The sequence below is a fragment of the Ambystoma mexicanum genome, chromosome 2q (genome assembly GCF_040938575.1).
Source record: "Ambystoma mexicanum isolate Mex_15411 chromosome 2q, UKY_AmexF1_1, whole genome shotgun sequence".
Lineage (NCBI taxonomy): Eukaryota > Metazoa > Chordata > Amphibia > Caudata > Ambystomatidae > Ambystoma > Ambystoma mexicanum.
Window position 1 is genome coordinate 609,802,417 of NC_090924.1, and position 13,170 is coordinate 609,815,586.

General features: G+C 45.1%; 1 protein-coding gene across 2 annotated transcripts in view; it reads right to left on the reverse strand.

Moving 5' to 3' along the window:
• Positions 1-13,170, reverse strand: part of OXSR1 (oxidative stress responsive kinase 1) — a 1,686,100-nt gene that overhangs the window by 597,236 nt on the left and 1,075,694 nt on the right. For both annotated transcript variants that reach the window (XM_069647752.1, XM_069647753.1), the window contains exon 10: positions 557-622. In XM_069647752.1, the coding sequence (XP_069503853.1) occupies positions 557-622 (66 nt within the window). The remainder of the gene's footprint in view (positions 1-556; positions 623-13,170) is intronic.

Sequence of the window (13,170 nt, forward strand, 5' to 3'; positions counted from 1 at the left end):
TGTGGCTGAGTAAGCTTGGCAAATGGTTGGGTGAGCTAGGTTGCTGAACAATAGCACTTATGTGCATTAGGGACGAGAGAAGAAAACCTAGAAGCATTAGCCTAGAGTGTGGAGGAATATGCCAGTCAGTACTTTTTACAGAATAGGTGTGCATATTATATAGCGTTTATAGTTACCTACAGGTGTGCCAAAAGCGTGAAAATGGCTAAATGCATACTCAAACGATACCTGTGGGTGCAGCAACCACACTGAGCAAGTTCTCGCACCACCTCCACCACAACTACCCTGGCTGCTGTTACCATGATGTATCAATCGGGATCAAAGAAGAAAACAGTGCATAAAAGATACTATTAATGTTTGTAAAAAAGTTCTGCTGTGGCCATCCCTCGATTGAAAAAAATATTCAGGAGTTCCATTGGAATATCCACACATCATGCCTCTAAATATGCTTCAAAGATAATAAAAAGGAAAGATTAGAACACGATACAAAAAGCAGCAAGTGAAAAACCATGCTCATTTTTACTTGTATAAAGTCTCTATACGAGGGCTAAGTTACCTTTCTGGCTCGTTCGGTAATGGTTGGAGCTCGTTGCATTAACTTTTCTTGTAAAAACTCTTTGTTCTGAAAAACAAAAGCAGCAAGATTTAGATTGACAATTATCTGCCCCATTAACGAAACTAGCTTTATATGCCCCTCTTTCAAATGTTGCTGTTTTCCACTATTCGCCATAGTGAAGGTCCAGCAGCATCTTTGAATAAGAATTAAAAATCAACAAGCACAACTATTGCAGCGAAATGTTTTGACATGTTACACTTTTTTTTCTTTGATACATTTTAAAAAGTTCATGTACTTTGATCTATTGGTTTGATGGAATTTACCCTCTAATGAATCATTATGATAGACTGACTCAATATGATCCGCCACGTACATTGCCTGGACTTGTTCAATGGATGTAAACGTGTGAAGACATGTAAAGCAAGGCAAAAGCTTGCCTAGAAACTGAACCGCAAGCCTAGGTCTAATTATTCATTAAAAATTACTTTGGCGAACGTACTTGATTTTTTTGACCAGCTTCAAAGTAGCAATCTCACCTGCTGTTTGTGTAGGCAGAGCTTAGCAGGGCAGTGTGGAAAGTCCCACCTCAGCAGGTGGTTACCCAAGGTGGCACAGACCCTTGTAAGGACAGGCAGTAAATGTGAGCAGCAACAGAAAAACAGGAACCGGAATGTTGCTTTTTCTCCCCTTCGCACTCCCATGCTGAAAGCAGGAGTACCCAGTCCCCCATGGAGGTGCTTCCACACCTCACCACTCCAGATCAAAAAGGTGTGACCAAGAAAGTAGTTGCAATCATTCTCCCAATAGCAGCTACACTTTGCCTACACTGAATGTTCCTACTCTGCCTTTATGGTGAAACCTACTCCAGCATTGCAGGGAATAGGAGTCTGCAAACCCTTGATTAAAGTGCAAGTGCAATGCTTCTATACACGTAGATTGCCAAATTAAAACTCCTCCTCCAAGATCAAATTCCTACTTCTGGCCAACGACCTCAAACACCACGCCATCCAGTCCTGGCTCTCTATGAACCTCAAAGGCTTCACACACACCAGCTATTGGGTTCGACATTTACAGACACCTCGCCTTCAAATTGCCCATAGCAAGGAAGACAAAAGTCTTACTACCATCTTTCTCTCCTGCAGACAATCAAGCCCTTCATCCCAGAAAACTTCATATCTACTGCTCAAGTCTTGGTCCTCTCCCACCTGGATGGAAGCAATGCCCTTTTGGAAGGCCTGCCGGCAGCCATCCTAACCTGCCTGAGATATGCCCTACATGCTGCAGCATAACTCAAAAGACTTGGAACATTCAACCACATCACCCCAAACCCTCATCGAACTGCACTGGCTTCCGCTGCAAACCTGTATGATCTTCAAATCCTGCTGCATCTACAAGGTTGTCGTCCTGAAGTCCCTAATCGACCACACTGAAAAGTTCAGCATCTCCGTAGGCCTATGATCCACCAGAAGGACAGACATGTGCAGACTTGAACTGTGCCAGTGCAGGAAGGAAAGACCCAATAAACATGCCTTCTTATCTACACCCCAGACTCTGGAACCTTCTCCCAGGCAACTCCAGACTCGCACCCTGACTTCTACATTTCACGAAGGAGCTCAAAACCCTCCTCTTAGAGGAATGGCTCCTCCCTGACACCTAGGTCCACACACCCACCTAAGCCGAGACTGGGTGGTCTGCTCGCCTCAGTTTCCTCCCTTGGTGGTTTGTAAGTCTCTTGCTGCCAAATTGTGCCCATCTCGTTAGATTGCTGCTCCCTTGTACGTCAGATTCCCTCACTGTGTGCTTCCCCGTATGAACTCCAAAGTGCTCTGTTGCTTCCCGTAGCTATGTCCGTACTAAATATGATCAGACCAATTCTATTTCCCCACAGTTAATGCTTGCCGCATTTTCCAAATATGATCACACATGCTGATTATTGGGAGCATTACAATATGTGGCCACATTTATTTTTTGGCTAAAAGCAAGTATATAAAATCTCAGCTGCCTAACAATTTAATCACCAATGGTGTTTAATTTTAAAAAAAAAACTGTCAGTATGGTCAATCACATTTTTTTCAGGTTGTTTTTCCTCTTTATACGTGAGATAGCTCCTATTTCCCCTCTGTTCCCATCACTACCCTTTTCCTGAATTGTTTTTTATTTCTAACCCTTTCCCCTCTGCTCAACAGCTTTTTCAGATCGACATTATAAGGACAAAGGTGTTTTCCAAAGTTTGTTTTCAAATGTTTCAACACAAAGTAGTATATATACACCTATACTGCTCGTCCGTATCTAGCTCACATCTTTAGTCTTATTGTAATACAGTGGTATTTGGGTACCACCACAACAGAATAACTATGTGCTGATGTTGTCCTATGTTCAAAACAAGCTACAGTAACATACACTTCATACAACAGCTTAACTATCTCTCCATTGGTGCCACAGAGCATCCGGAGGGGTTCAACTTCGACATTCAATGAAAAAACTTTGTTGGCATTGCATTATGCTCAGATTCATCACAACAAAACCCTTAACATTTGGTGGCATGGAAATGGCGACGAGCTATTGTCCCACCCTCATAGAAAATTAGGCCTGCAGCCAAGGACCATTTCTCCCCCTACAACTCCCAAAATTCAATTGTCAGATCTCAATGGACATGGGCGTGGTCCACTCTTGCACCCTGAGCAAACTCCGTCCTACAATTTTATATATCATTTTTATTCAGATCTAAAACATATGGATTCGTATGCAATTCACCTGTTTTGTCACCTGATAAAAGCATGCAGTTTGCATTGGAATTTATGGTTAAAGCTGTCTGCAAAGCATAATTTGCAAGCAGCATTACGTTTTTTTTAAAAAAAAGAGTAAATGTAAATGAAGAGAAAGGGCAATTTTCCCTGGTTTTACTCTTCACTTTTAAAATCGGATTTGTAAATGTTTACACTTGCAAGCAGGTAATGCAACAGCAGGTAAGTACTCATGTTGGTGGGCCCTGCATGCAATATATAACTTGGTGTTTTAGCATACATTTTAAAAAACGCTTTTTGGGTGCCTCCATTGTTTTTGTGTACATTTACAGCAAAGTTACTGCAAAACAGCTTGCATCGATGAAAAAACAAGATGCCGTTTATACGAATTTCCATGGGCGCCCTCTTTTCGAACTCCCTTGTATAAATCCTTCCTGGCATTCTACTCCTACCTCCTTCCACTCGCCAGTTTGTGTAACTTTTTTCTTTCTAATGAAGCATGTTTTGTATCATTTCTTTGGAAATTCCACGGATTCTGCCAGAAGACAAAAACGTTCTGGCAAAAACATGCTCCCAATCCCACCCCTACCTCTCTGTCGCATTTCATCTTTTCCCCCTCCTCCCCCTCTACCGCATATCATTTCCCTTTCCCTCATCCAAATATCATCTTGGGTACTTTTCTTTTCGGCTTCCGTGAGGATTCCCGTGGAAATATCTTGCATCGAGTATTTTTTTAAGCATACAAATTGGCGGTATTTCATTTCTGAAAAGCCTCAGTAGATATATAAGTAGATATATAAAGATTTCTGGGGAAAACTACTGTACAGACACCAAAACAAAAACATTCACATCTATAACTCTTTGTGGCGAGGTTCTTTTTATTTGGTGAAAATTCATGTTGCGCTTTTTGTGCTAGGATTTTTCAATGGAAGCAACTTTATCTAAATGGGAAAATTCATGTGAGTAGGTCAAAAGCTTTTTTTTGTTTTCTTAATAACATTTAAATCGTTAATGCATTTTCCTAAAAATATTCAGTTTGGAGGGGTCAGCGGCAGACATTTATTGGATACATTTAATCCAAATCCACACAGCCAGCCAAAAGTTAGTAGCAATTTTGAGAAAAGTCAAAGTAAATCGTTTTTTCTTTAACGATAGGGCAGCCGTAAATTCAGTGCAACAAAAGCCTTGAAATTCAGTGATTTTTTTGTTTGTTGTTGAAGTGACATTAAGGTGTCAATTTAATGCAACAAAACCACTGAAATTGGCAGGTGTTGAAACTACGCCACCTCAACTATGAGGCCCCCATTGCACAACCCTTTAAGAACACGGATACCGCATCTTTTGAACGGTTACGGATTTGAACTAGATTTTCTATGTTAGGTGGGCCCCGGCCAGACATCTTGCTGATCTATCCTACAGCTCAAAAGTAATTAGACATAGAATTTTCACATTTCTTGCATATCGGTTTCACCCAAATTAGCGTCATACTAGTATATATGTATACTAGCAGTACCACCGGGCGTTGCCCGGGTCTGTAGCTGACATACAAAATCTTCAATCTCCCAAAAACGCCTACACTGATTGTTAGGGAGACATCTCTCTTTAGGCTGAATTTCCTAACCTAGTGAGTCCCCCAGCAGCTTTGCTGGATTTCTGGAGTTTGTTTTTTTCTCCTGCCAAGAGTGAGACTCTTTCTCCCACTCTTGGACATGATTTATGGTGTTCCTTTGACTGTTAATGTGTTTTATGGGCTATGGGGTCCTTTACTCCATGGGGTCTCGTGTTTTTACTATGTGTGTTACACAGCACCCTCCGTGCAGTGACACAGGGGTGTCATAGTGACACCCCACCATAGACTCCATACCCTGGTACTGACTACTGTCTCCCAGGGCATGTAAAGTCACCATTGGCTTTACTAGTCCCAAATTATTAACAGAAAAGAGTACAAACCATCATATTGTGGACGTACTGGTCGGGGCAATTCGATTGCCCCGGGGTCTGTTAGTCGAGGGGGCACGTCTCCGTCCCCCCTGATCGAGTTTTGGCTGGTGGCAGTGGAAACTACTTTTTATATTCGACCACAAATATTTCCCTATGGGATTTTCTCATTGTTCGAGGCTACCAACTTTAATTATTTAATTCTCATAGCCTCGAACATACCTCCAGTTTATTTAATTAATATTAATTCGCCGGTTGCTATTTTTTGCCAGGACTCAATTCTAAAATGGCATTTGTGTTTTCTTCTGTGACCCCAACCCAAGTCGAGCCCTTTGTTCCACTTTTTGGCGGGCTTCTCCACAGAAGCCTCCAAAAGTGGTGCCACTCTGTCTGGGTACCACAGGGGGTGTGGGAGGGGGTTTAGGCACCCTGGACTGAGTTACCTTGGTAACTCAAGTCGCACCCTTGTGTGATTGGCCCAAGTGGTGAGCCGGCTGGCTCACCACTTAGCATGTTTGATTGACAGCTAGGCTGAGTGAATGGGGGTATGCTGCATAAAAGCAGGGCTTTGGGGGCTGGAACTTCAGAAGTCACCACAGGACCTGAGAATCCGACAAGGGAGAAGCTGAGCCGACTTACCACGACGACACCACCGGTGGAGCCCTGCGGAACCGACTCACCGCTTCCCGACGACAGAGAAGATCTCCCGGCTGGAGAGGCTTCTTCCCCCGACTGGTGGGCACAACCAGTTTACCTTCTGTTCTTCGCACCCCAGACCGGTTTGTGGTCGAACTGCCCATGCCAAGCACCCCGGCAGCCGGATAGCCACTTACCACTGAACCGCGAATCAACGGACCGATCCTTGTACCTGAGAAACTCAGCGGCTGGTTTCTTCCCTGGCAGTGCAACGGACTCCTGTCTTCCTCCCCGACGAGATCTTCTCTTCCCCCGGACGAAGCACTGACTTGCATCCGCTGCCAGGAACAACTGCCCCCGCTGGAATATTCTCACCACTTTAAGGTACCTTGTCCGCCAGGCCTCCGTTTCTAAAGATTGCAACAAGGTAATAACAACCCCTTAACCTTCTGGACTGGGCTGGCCAGCTTGACCCTCTAACTGGTCCCTTTCTTTGGTCCAACTCCTTTTTTTGAACCGTTACAAGACTTTTGTGCACTGCAACCGTGTGATCTTGGACACATTTCGTTTTGACCCTCTTAAAGTGGATCCAGCCTATTGAACTCTTACTTCACGGTTTTACTTTGCCTTCCTCTCTTTTTGTGTTCTTGTAAAAGTGTTGGGACCTGTTTCAAATTTATTCTCTGTTTTTCTCTCCCTTTTAAAAACAAATTATTAGAGTGCCATCTACGTTAAGCGCTCACCGCTGTCTGAAAATAAGTGGGGCTTTACTTAAGACTTGTCTAAAATTCTTTTAAGGGAGTGTATATCTTTTAGTGGCCGTGTTTGTGAATTGCTTACTATTAGTGCCTGTGTGTTTTTTTCTAGATGTGGTTTAAAATAAATAATTATATCTCTTTTACACCAAGCCCTGGTCAGTGTTTACTTGTTCTATTGTGTTCTCTTGACCTATTGTGAATACTCTGTATACTGCCTAACTCTTCTTGAGGGAAGTCTGACTGATCAGCCACAGCTACCAAGTGAATCTGTGTGGTACAGACTGCTACCAAGTGGGTTTACTGCCAAACACCTGTAGTCCTAAATCTTTTGCAGTGGTCCCAGAGGGAACTGCACAGGTTTCTGCCTAACACTGATAGCACAGGGCAGGACCCCCGCTCCAACCCTGTGCATGGCGAATGGGTGGGGTTGGTCAAATTTCACTATCGCCAGTACACTCCAGACTGGTATGCTGACCTTGGGTCAAACCTTCAGCTCACCAACTATTGTGGGGCTGGAGCCAACAATCGCCAAATCGGCAATCTCCCGAAATCACCCATACTGGTATCACAGGGCCAGACAAGGGGTGAGGTTGGTCAGATTTCACTATCGCCAGTACATCCTAGACTGGCATGCCACCCCTTGGTCAAAATTGCAGCCCCCCACAACTGTAATGGGGCTGGAGCCAACCCTGAACATACAAACAAGGTTTCCCAAATATATATATATAGATTCTAACAATTCCGGGTATTCGCCCCTTCTTACCCAAAGGGGAGACACCTCTCCATTGAGATGAGGGAGGTGAGCACATTACACAAGATCCTTCCTGAGGGTTCCGAGCAAGTGGGTTCTCAGTAGGAGTAACTTCCCACTCCCCTCTCCAAGGGTACAAGTATCTGCAGTATTTAAGATCTTCCACAAAACTTGTGTTCTCTGCCTACATGAATGGCAAAGAAGTTATCAAATAACTAAAACCTTTTTTCTGTCTAATTTCAATGCTGACCGCAACATTACTATAATGCAGTCAACAGTACTCTTGTCTCTCACTTCAGAGACCCCTATAAAGAACCTTCAAATCCTCACCTGGAGGAGGAGAGACCCTGATGCAGAGTCAAGCGACAGGGTAGGAGAAGCGCAAAACGAATGCCGTCGCTTTCGCTCAAGGTGAACACATCCTGGAGGCGGGACCACAGTGTATGTGGTGGGTGCGAAGCTCCCATAATTTCACCGATCCCAGGGATGCCGAAGTAAGAACGTCTTTCATTTCGGTCTGAGAGCCACAGAACGAGAAGAGACACTGGCAAGCACCAGAAAGCACAAGCACACGAACATTGACCACAGTTCAAACACTGAGAAAAGGAGCAATTGCTCTGGAAAAGGGGTATTTAGATAGATCCAGAATACTTGGAAGAGGATGAGAAAAGCAACTTTTCTGCTTTAGGGACATTAACAAGTTTGTGGAGGAATGAAAGTGAAACCTATTAATTGTGGACTTCTTGAAAAGTGAATTTTGCCTAAAATGAATGACTCTTTTATAAGCAACTGTTGGCAAAGATCAAAATAGAGAGAACTGTGATGATCATTGATTTTCAAGAATTGTTAGCAGAGAAGGGGTTCAGCTGCAATATTCAAACAACCACAGGCCTCCTACGCATTTGCTTTGTATGTTATAATTTGTGTACAATGGTTGAACCAGTTAATCAAGTAAGGTTTTGTACTGGGGACAGTCTTATGTTGGTTCTAACTTCTGAAGAGCACTTTTGGTGTTGTGTTTGAAGATGGGGAATGTTCACATTAATCCATTAAAATAGGCATTGAAGGGTTTAAGAAACTGCTCCCAGGGAGATTTCAAAATATAAAACAACAGACTCTAGATAGGTTTAACCTGCAGCATTTTTCACTTCACAAAGCAAATACTTTTTTTTTTAATTACAAGGTTTCTATGGATTTTAAGGAAATTGCATATCAAACTAAGTCATCCATTGGAACATACTAATCATGGAACACAACCTCCAACCCACTCCCTCCACACCCCCAAAAATCTGCATCTTGAAGCCCAACCAAAGGTCCACACACCATCATGTGCTTCGCATTGTTTTGACATAGCAAGGCATCAAACCTTTATTTTAACACCTCCTGATATATTACAAAACAAATTCTTGAAGTTCAACCTCAAGTCCTCCATTTGCCCCTAACATTCTGGACTTTCCCTTGGAATGCCCCTCGCTTTATGTACTGCGAGAGACCGGAGGGTATTCTCATTCCTACTCCCCTGGGATCCTCATCCTCTGTGCAGGTAGCCAGGGAAAGACCATCACTTTTGGATCTTGACCCTGTGGGTGGACAAGCGAGGGAGGATCACCTGGGTGGAGGGTCCTTGGGGATTGAGAGTGGGATGCTTTCAGGCGTGACATGGTATTCCCCCTATTCTAATGTCAACCAACCTAGTCCTCCCCCAACTTTAATGGGTTATTGTAGGTCAACTCCACTTCTTCCCTCTCTTGGGACACCTAACAGTACTGAGATGAGGAAGAGACAGCTGACAGTAAGGAATACCACTCACTCTGCCCACTCTAGTACTGAGACGAGGAAGAAGCAACTAAGAGTAGTGAACACCAGTTACTTTCACCACTTCGGTACTGGGACGAAGATGATGCAGGAAAGGTATAAAGGTCAGGCAAGCCTCTAAATCAGAGTCGGGCAGAATTGAATGATAGAATACACCTGCAACCCATTGAAGAACTACAGGTGTATAAAAGGCAAAGCCATGAGGGGTGAAAAGTGAGACCTGGAGAACTTGGGCAGAGAATGCTGAACCAACCAGGGAATCCAGAGGCAGTCGTGGTGGGACCCGAGGACAAGACGGGATGCCGGCCGACATCCCCAAACCAAGGGAAGCCTCCTATATGCAGAATCAAGTCTCCCATGTAAAGTGGGAGCAAAAGGAGCTGCAGCAAGGCACAATTACCAGGGACGCTGCGCACGGCCTTGCAGATGCATTGAAGCCGCCCACGCGGACCGAGTCACTATTCTCACGTGAGCGGGGCTCGCAGAATGATATATGCTATGGTGTTTATAACGCGCCTGTACACAAGTGTTGCTAGGCGCGACAAGAAAAGGAGGGTGAAACAAAGGGAGGACAAAATAATGATCTTACTAGGCATTGTGTCATTCAGATCGCGCAAGTGCAGGGAAGAGGAGAAGTGGCAGAGGGTGGGGGGTAAGGGTGAAGTGCAGTTAACTCACAAGTGCAGAAAGCGGGTGGCTCATAAGTGCAGTGAGAAGAGACTGTAGGGTTGCAGATACAGACCCTTAAGTGCTGGTGAGCCAAGAGGCAGTGTGAGGGCAACTGGACCTGCATGAGCATGGGCCCGAGTTCAGAGGGTGACCAGTACATGGAGCAGTCAGGTACATCAGCAGGGGAGAGGAAGAGAGAAAGCAGAAGCAAAAAGGTAGGTCTTGAGTTGAATCCGGAACGGGAGGTGGTTCTGCTCAAGTTTGAGAGAGGCAGGGAGGCTGTTCCAGAGTGAGGTCCGAGCTGAGGAGATAGATCTGCCACTCTCAGCTTGGAGAAGCGTCTGAACCTCAGAGAGTTGGAGGTGGATGAGCAGACAGCTCGAGAAGGAAGATGTTCTGGAAGAGAAAATTGGAGGTGGAGCTGTCCCAGGCCCCAGAAAGCCTTGTGGACAATGCAGAGGGTCTTGAAGTTGATCCTTGCAGCCACAGGGACCCAGTGAAGACATTTCAGAGCTGGAGAGGTACGATCCCTGGGCTTGAGGCCAAGGACAAGTCTTGCAGTCCTGTTCTGAATAAGTTGTAAAGGTCGAAGATTAGAAGCAGGAAGATTTAGAAAGAGGCTGTTGTGATCTTCCAGCCTAGAGCGGACCAGAGCTCTGGAGACAGTGAGCGTCTGTGGGAAAGTGAGAAAAGGAAGAATACCTTTAGACCATAGGCTCACAGAAAGTATAAAGTGTAAGAACAGTTAAGTTGTACCGAGTGGGTAGGCCGGGAGAGGCGATGAGGAACATTGAATTGAAAAAACGTTACCAGGGGTAAGTAACTTTTTCTTAGAATGGATTGTGTCCTTTGACATATTCATCATTTTATGATACTCCCAAAGCAGTAATAATTTGGTGGTGGGAGTAGGAATTTAAAATTTTGTTCCAATCATAGACCGAATGAAGGACTGCTTTTGCAAATTGTCCTCCCTGACTTGAAGAGGAGTCCAGACAGTAATGTCTCACAAAAGTATGAATAGATGACCAAGTGGCCGCTGAACAAATGTCTTTGATTGGGACACCACTTTAAAGAGCAGCAGAAGTTGCCATACACCTTGTGGAATGTGCTCTTAGGCCTTCGGGCGGGTCCTTGCCCGCTAATCTCCAACATTCACCAGTAGCCAGGATAATCCATCTGGATATGGTTTGTTTAATAACAGCTAGACCCAATTTGGGGTCAGAATAGCCAATGAATATTTGATCATTTTGGCAGAATTTAGCCATTCTGGATATGCAAAAACAGAGCCCTTTTTGGGTCAAGTCTATGTAATCTTTCCTGCTCCTTCACCGGAATAGGAGGTGGATAGAAAGTTGGTTAAGTAATTTTTTGCGACAACTGGAAGTCAGAGACTACCTTCGGTAAGAAAGAAGGTTTCACCTGGAGAATGACTGTCTTTATGGAAAACTGTATGAGGAGGCTTAGAGGACAGGGCCTGCAACTCTCTTACCCTGCGGGCTGGCGTTATTGCAATAAGCAAACCAGTTTTTAATGTCAACAATCTTAATGGGCATGAGTCTAGAGGCTCAAAAGGAATGCATGCTAAAAATCTTAACACCAGATTGAGATCCAGTACAGGTACATTGAATGGAACTGGTGAAAATACATTAGTAAGGCCTTTTAGGAATTGAACAATCAGAGCGATCTTAAAATATTAATCCTCCTCTGAAGAGCGCATGTAAATAGACAGCGCCGCCAGGTAACCTTTAATTGTTCCAATCTGGAGCCCCAGTTTTGCCAAATGTAACAAAAAGGAAAGCACCATAGGTGTGTCACATAGAAAGGGATCCACATTCTTATCCCTGCTGAGCTTTTTCCAATGGCAGCGGTACAAAGATTTTGTTACTGGCCGTCTGGCTGAAAGCAAAATCTCCATTACATCATCCAGAAGGTCCCAATCCTTATATCTCAGCCTTTCAGAGACCATGCGTGAAGGCTGTGTGTCTTGACCTCTGGATGGAGAACTCGAGCTTCCTCTTGCGAGACAAGATGCTCTCTTTGAAGAAGACACATTGGAGGGCAGATGGACATGTCCAGAAGGTCCGGGTAACATCTTCCTGGCTCAATCCAAAGCAATTAGGATCATGGATTTCCCGAACTTTCTCAACCTCCTGATCACGTGAGGCATGATGGGGACTGGAGGAAACGCGTACACGAGTGGAAACTCCCAGTCCATCAGGAACACGTCCCCTAAAGCAGCAACAGTTCACACTTCCGGTTCACACTGGTCGCGAACAGATCCACTTGAAGGTTACCCCAAAGGGTGAAGATCTCTTGAAAGACTTCTTGAGCAAGTTCCCACTCGTGAGAGACTGTTCTGCCTGCTCAGAGCGTCCGCCGCCATGTTCTCTTCTCCGGCTGGTGACCGGTCGACAGGGAGATTCCTTCTTGCATTGCCCAGAACCTGAGCTGCATTGCCTCTCTGCACAGTGGCAGTGACACTACACCACCTCTCTTGTTGAGGTAGTGCATGGCCACTGTGTTGTCTGTCATTATCAGGACCATTCTTTCCCCGTGGAGAGGGCAGAAAAGCCTTCAGCGCTAGTCTGATTGCCCTCAGCTCCAAAAGGTTGATATGTAGTTTGAACTACGATGGAGATCAACGACCACTGATCATGGGTGTGGGCTCCCCAGCCAGTGAGTGAGGCGTCCGTCACTACCGTTATCTCTGGCCATGGCTGACAAAAAGATTCTCGCTTGAGAATGTTGTCCTTGCAAGCCCACCCACAGAAGGTCCCGAGAGACTCTGCTCAGAACGTTCAGGTGGTCTGACATTCTGGCTGAAAACTGGGACCATTGAGTCCTGAGAGCCCATTATAGGGATCTCATTCTCAGGCGAGCCTCTGGCACCAGGAAAATGCAGGATGACATGAGACCGAGCAACCTCATAAAATCGAAGGCCGGAAAGATGCTGGGCACTCTGGAATTTGGTAACCATCTGCAGAATGTGTTAAGATCTCACTTCGGGTGGCGAGGCTTTTCCGAGGAAGGATGCAGGCCTGCTTCAATGAGTTGGAGTCGTTGGGAAGGTATCGTGTCAGACTTCTTGTAATTGAGGAAGATACCCAGTCTGTGGAGCGAGTGGCAGGTTACGCCGAGATGTTCCCCGGCTTGCTCGGGTGAATGAGCCCAGATCAGCCAATCGTCCAGGTAGGGGTAGATGTGAATCCCCCACCCCCTCTCGAGACTCGCTGCTACCAAAGCATCAACTTGGTGAAAACCCTTAGGGTGGAGATCAGCCCGAATGGCAGAACTCGGAACTGC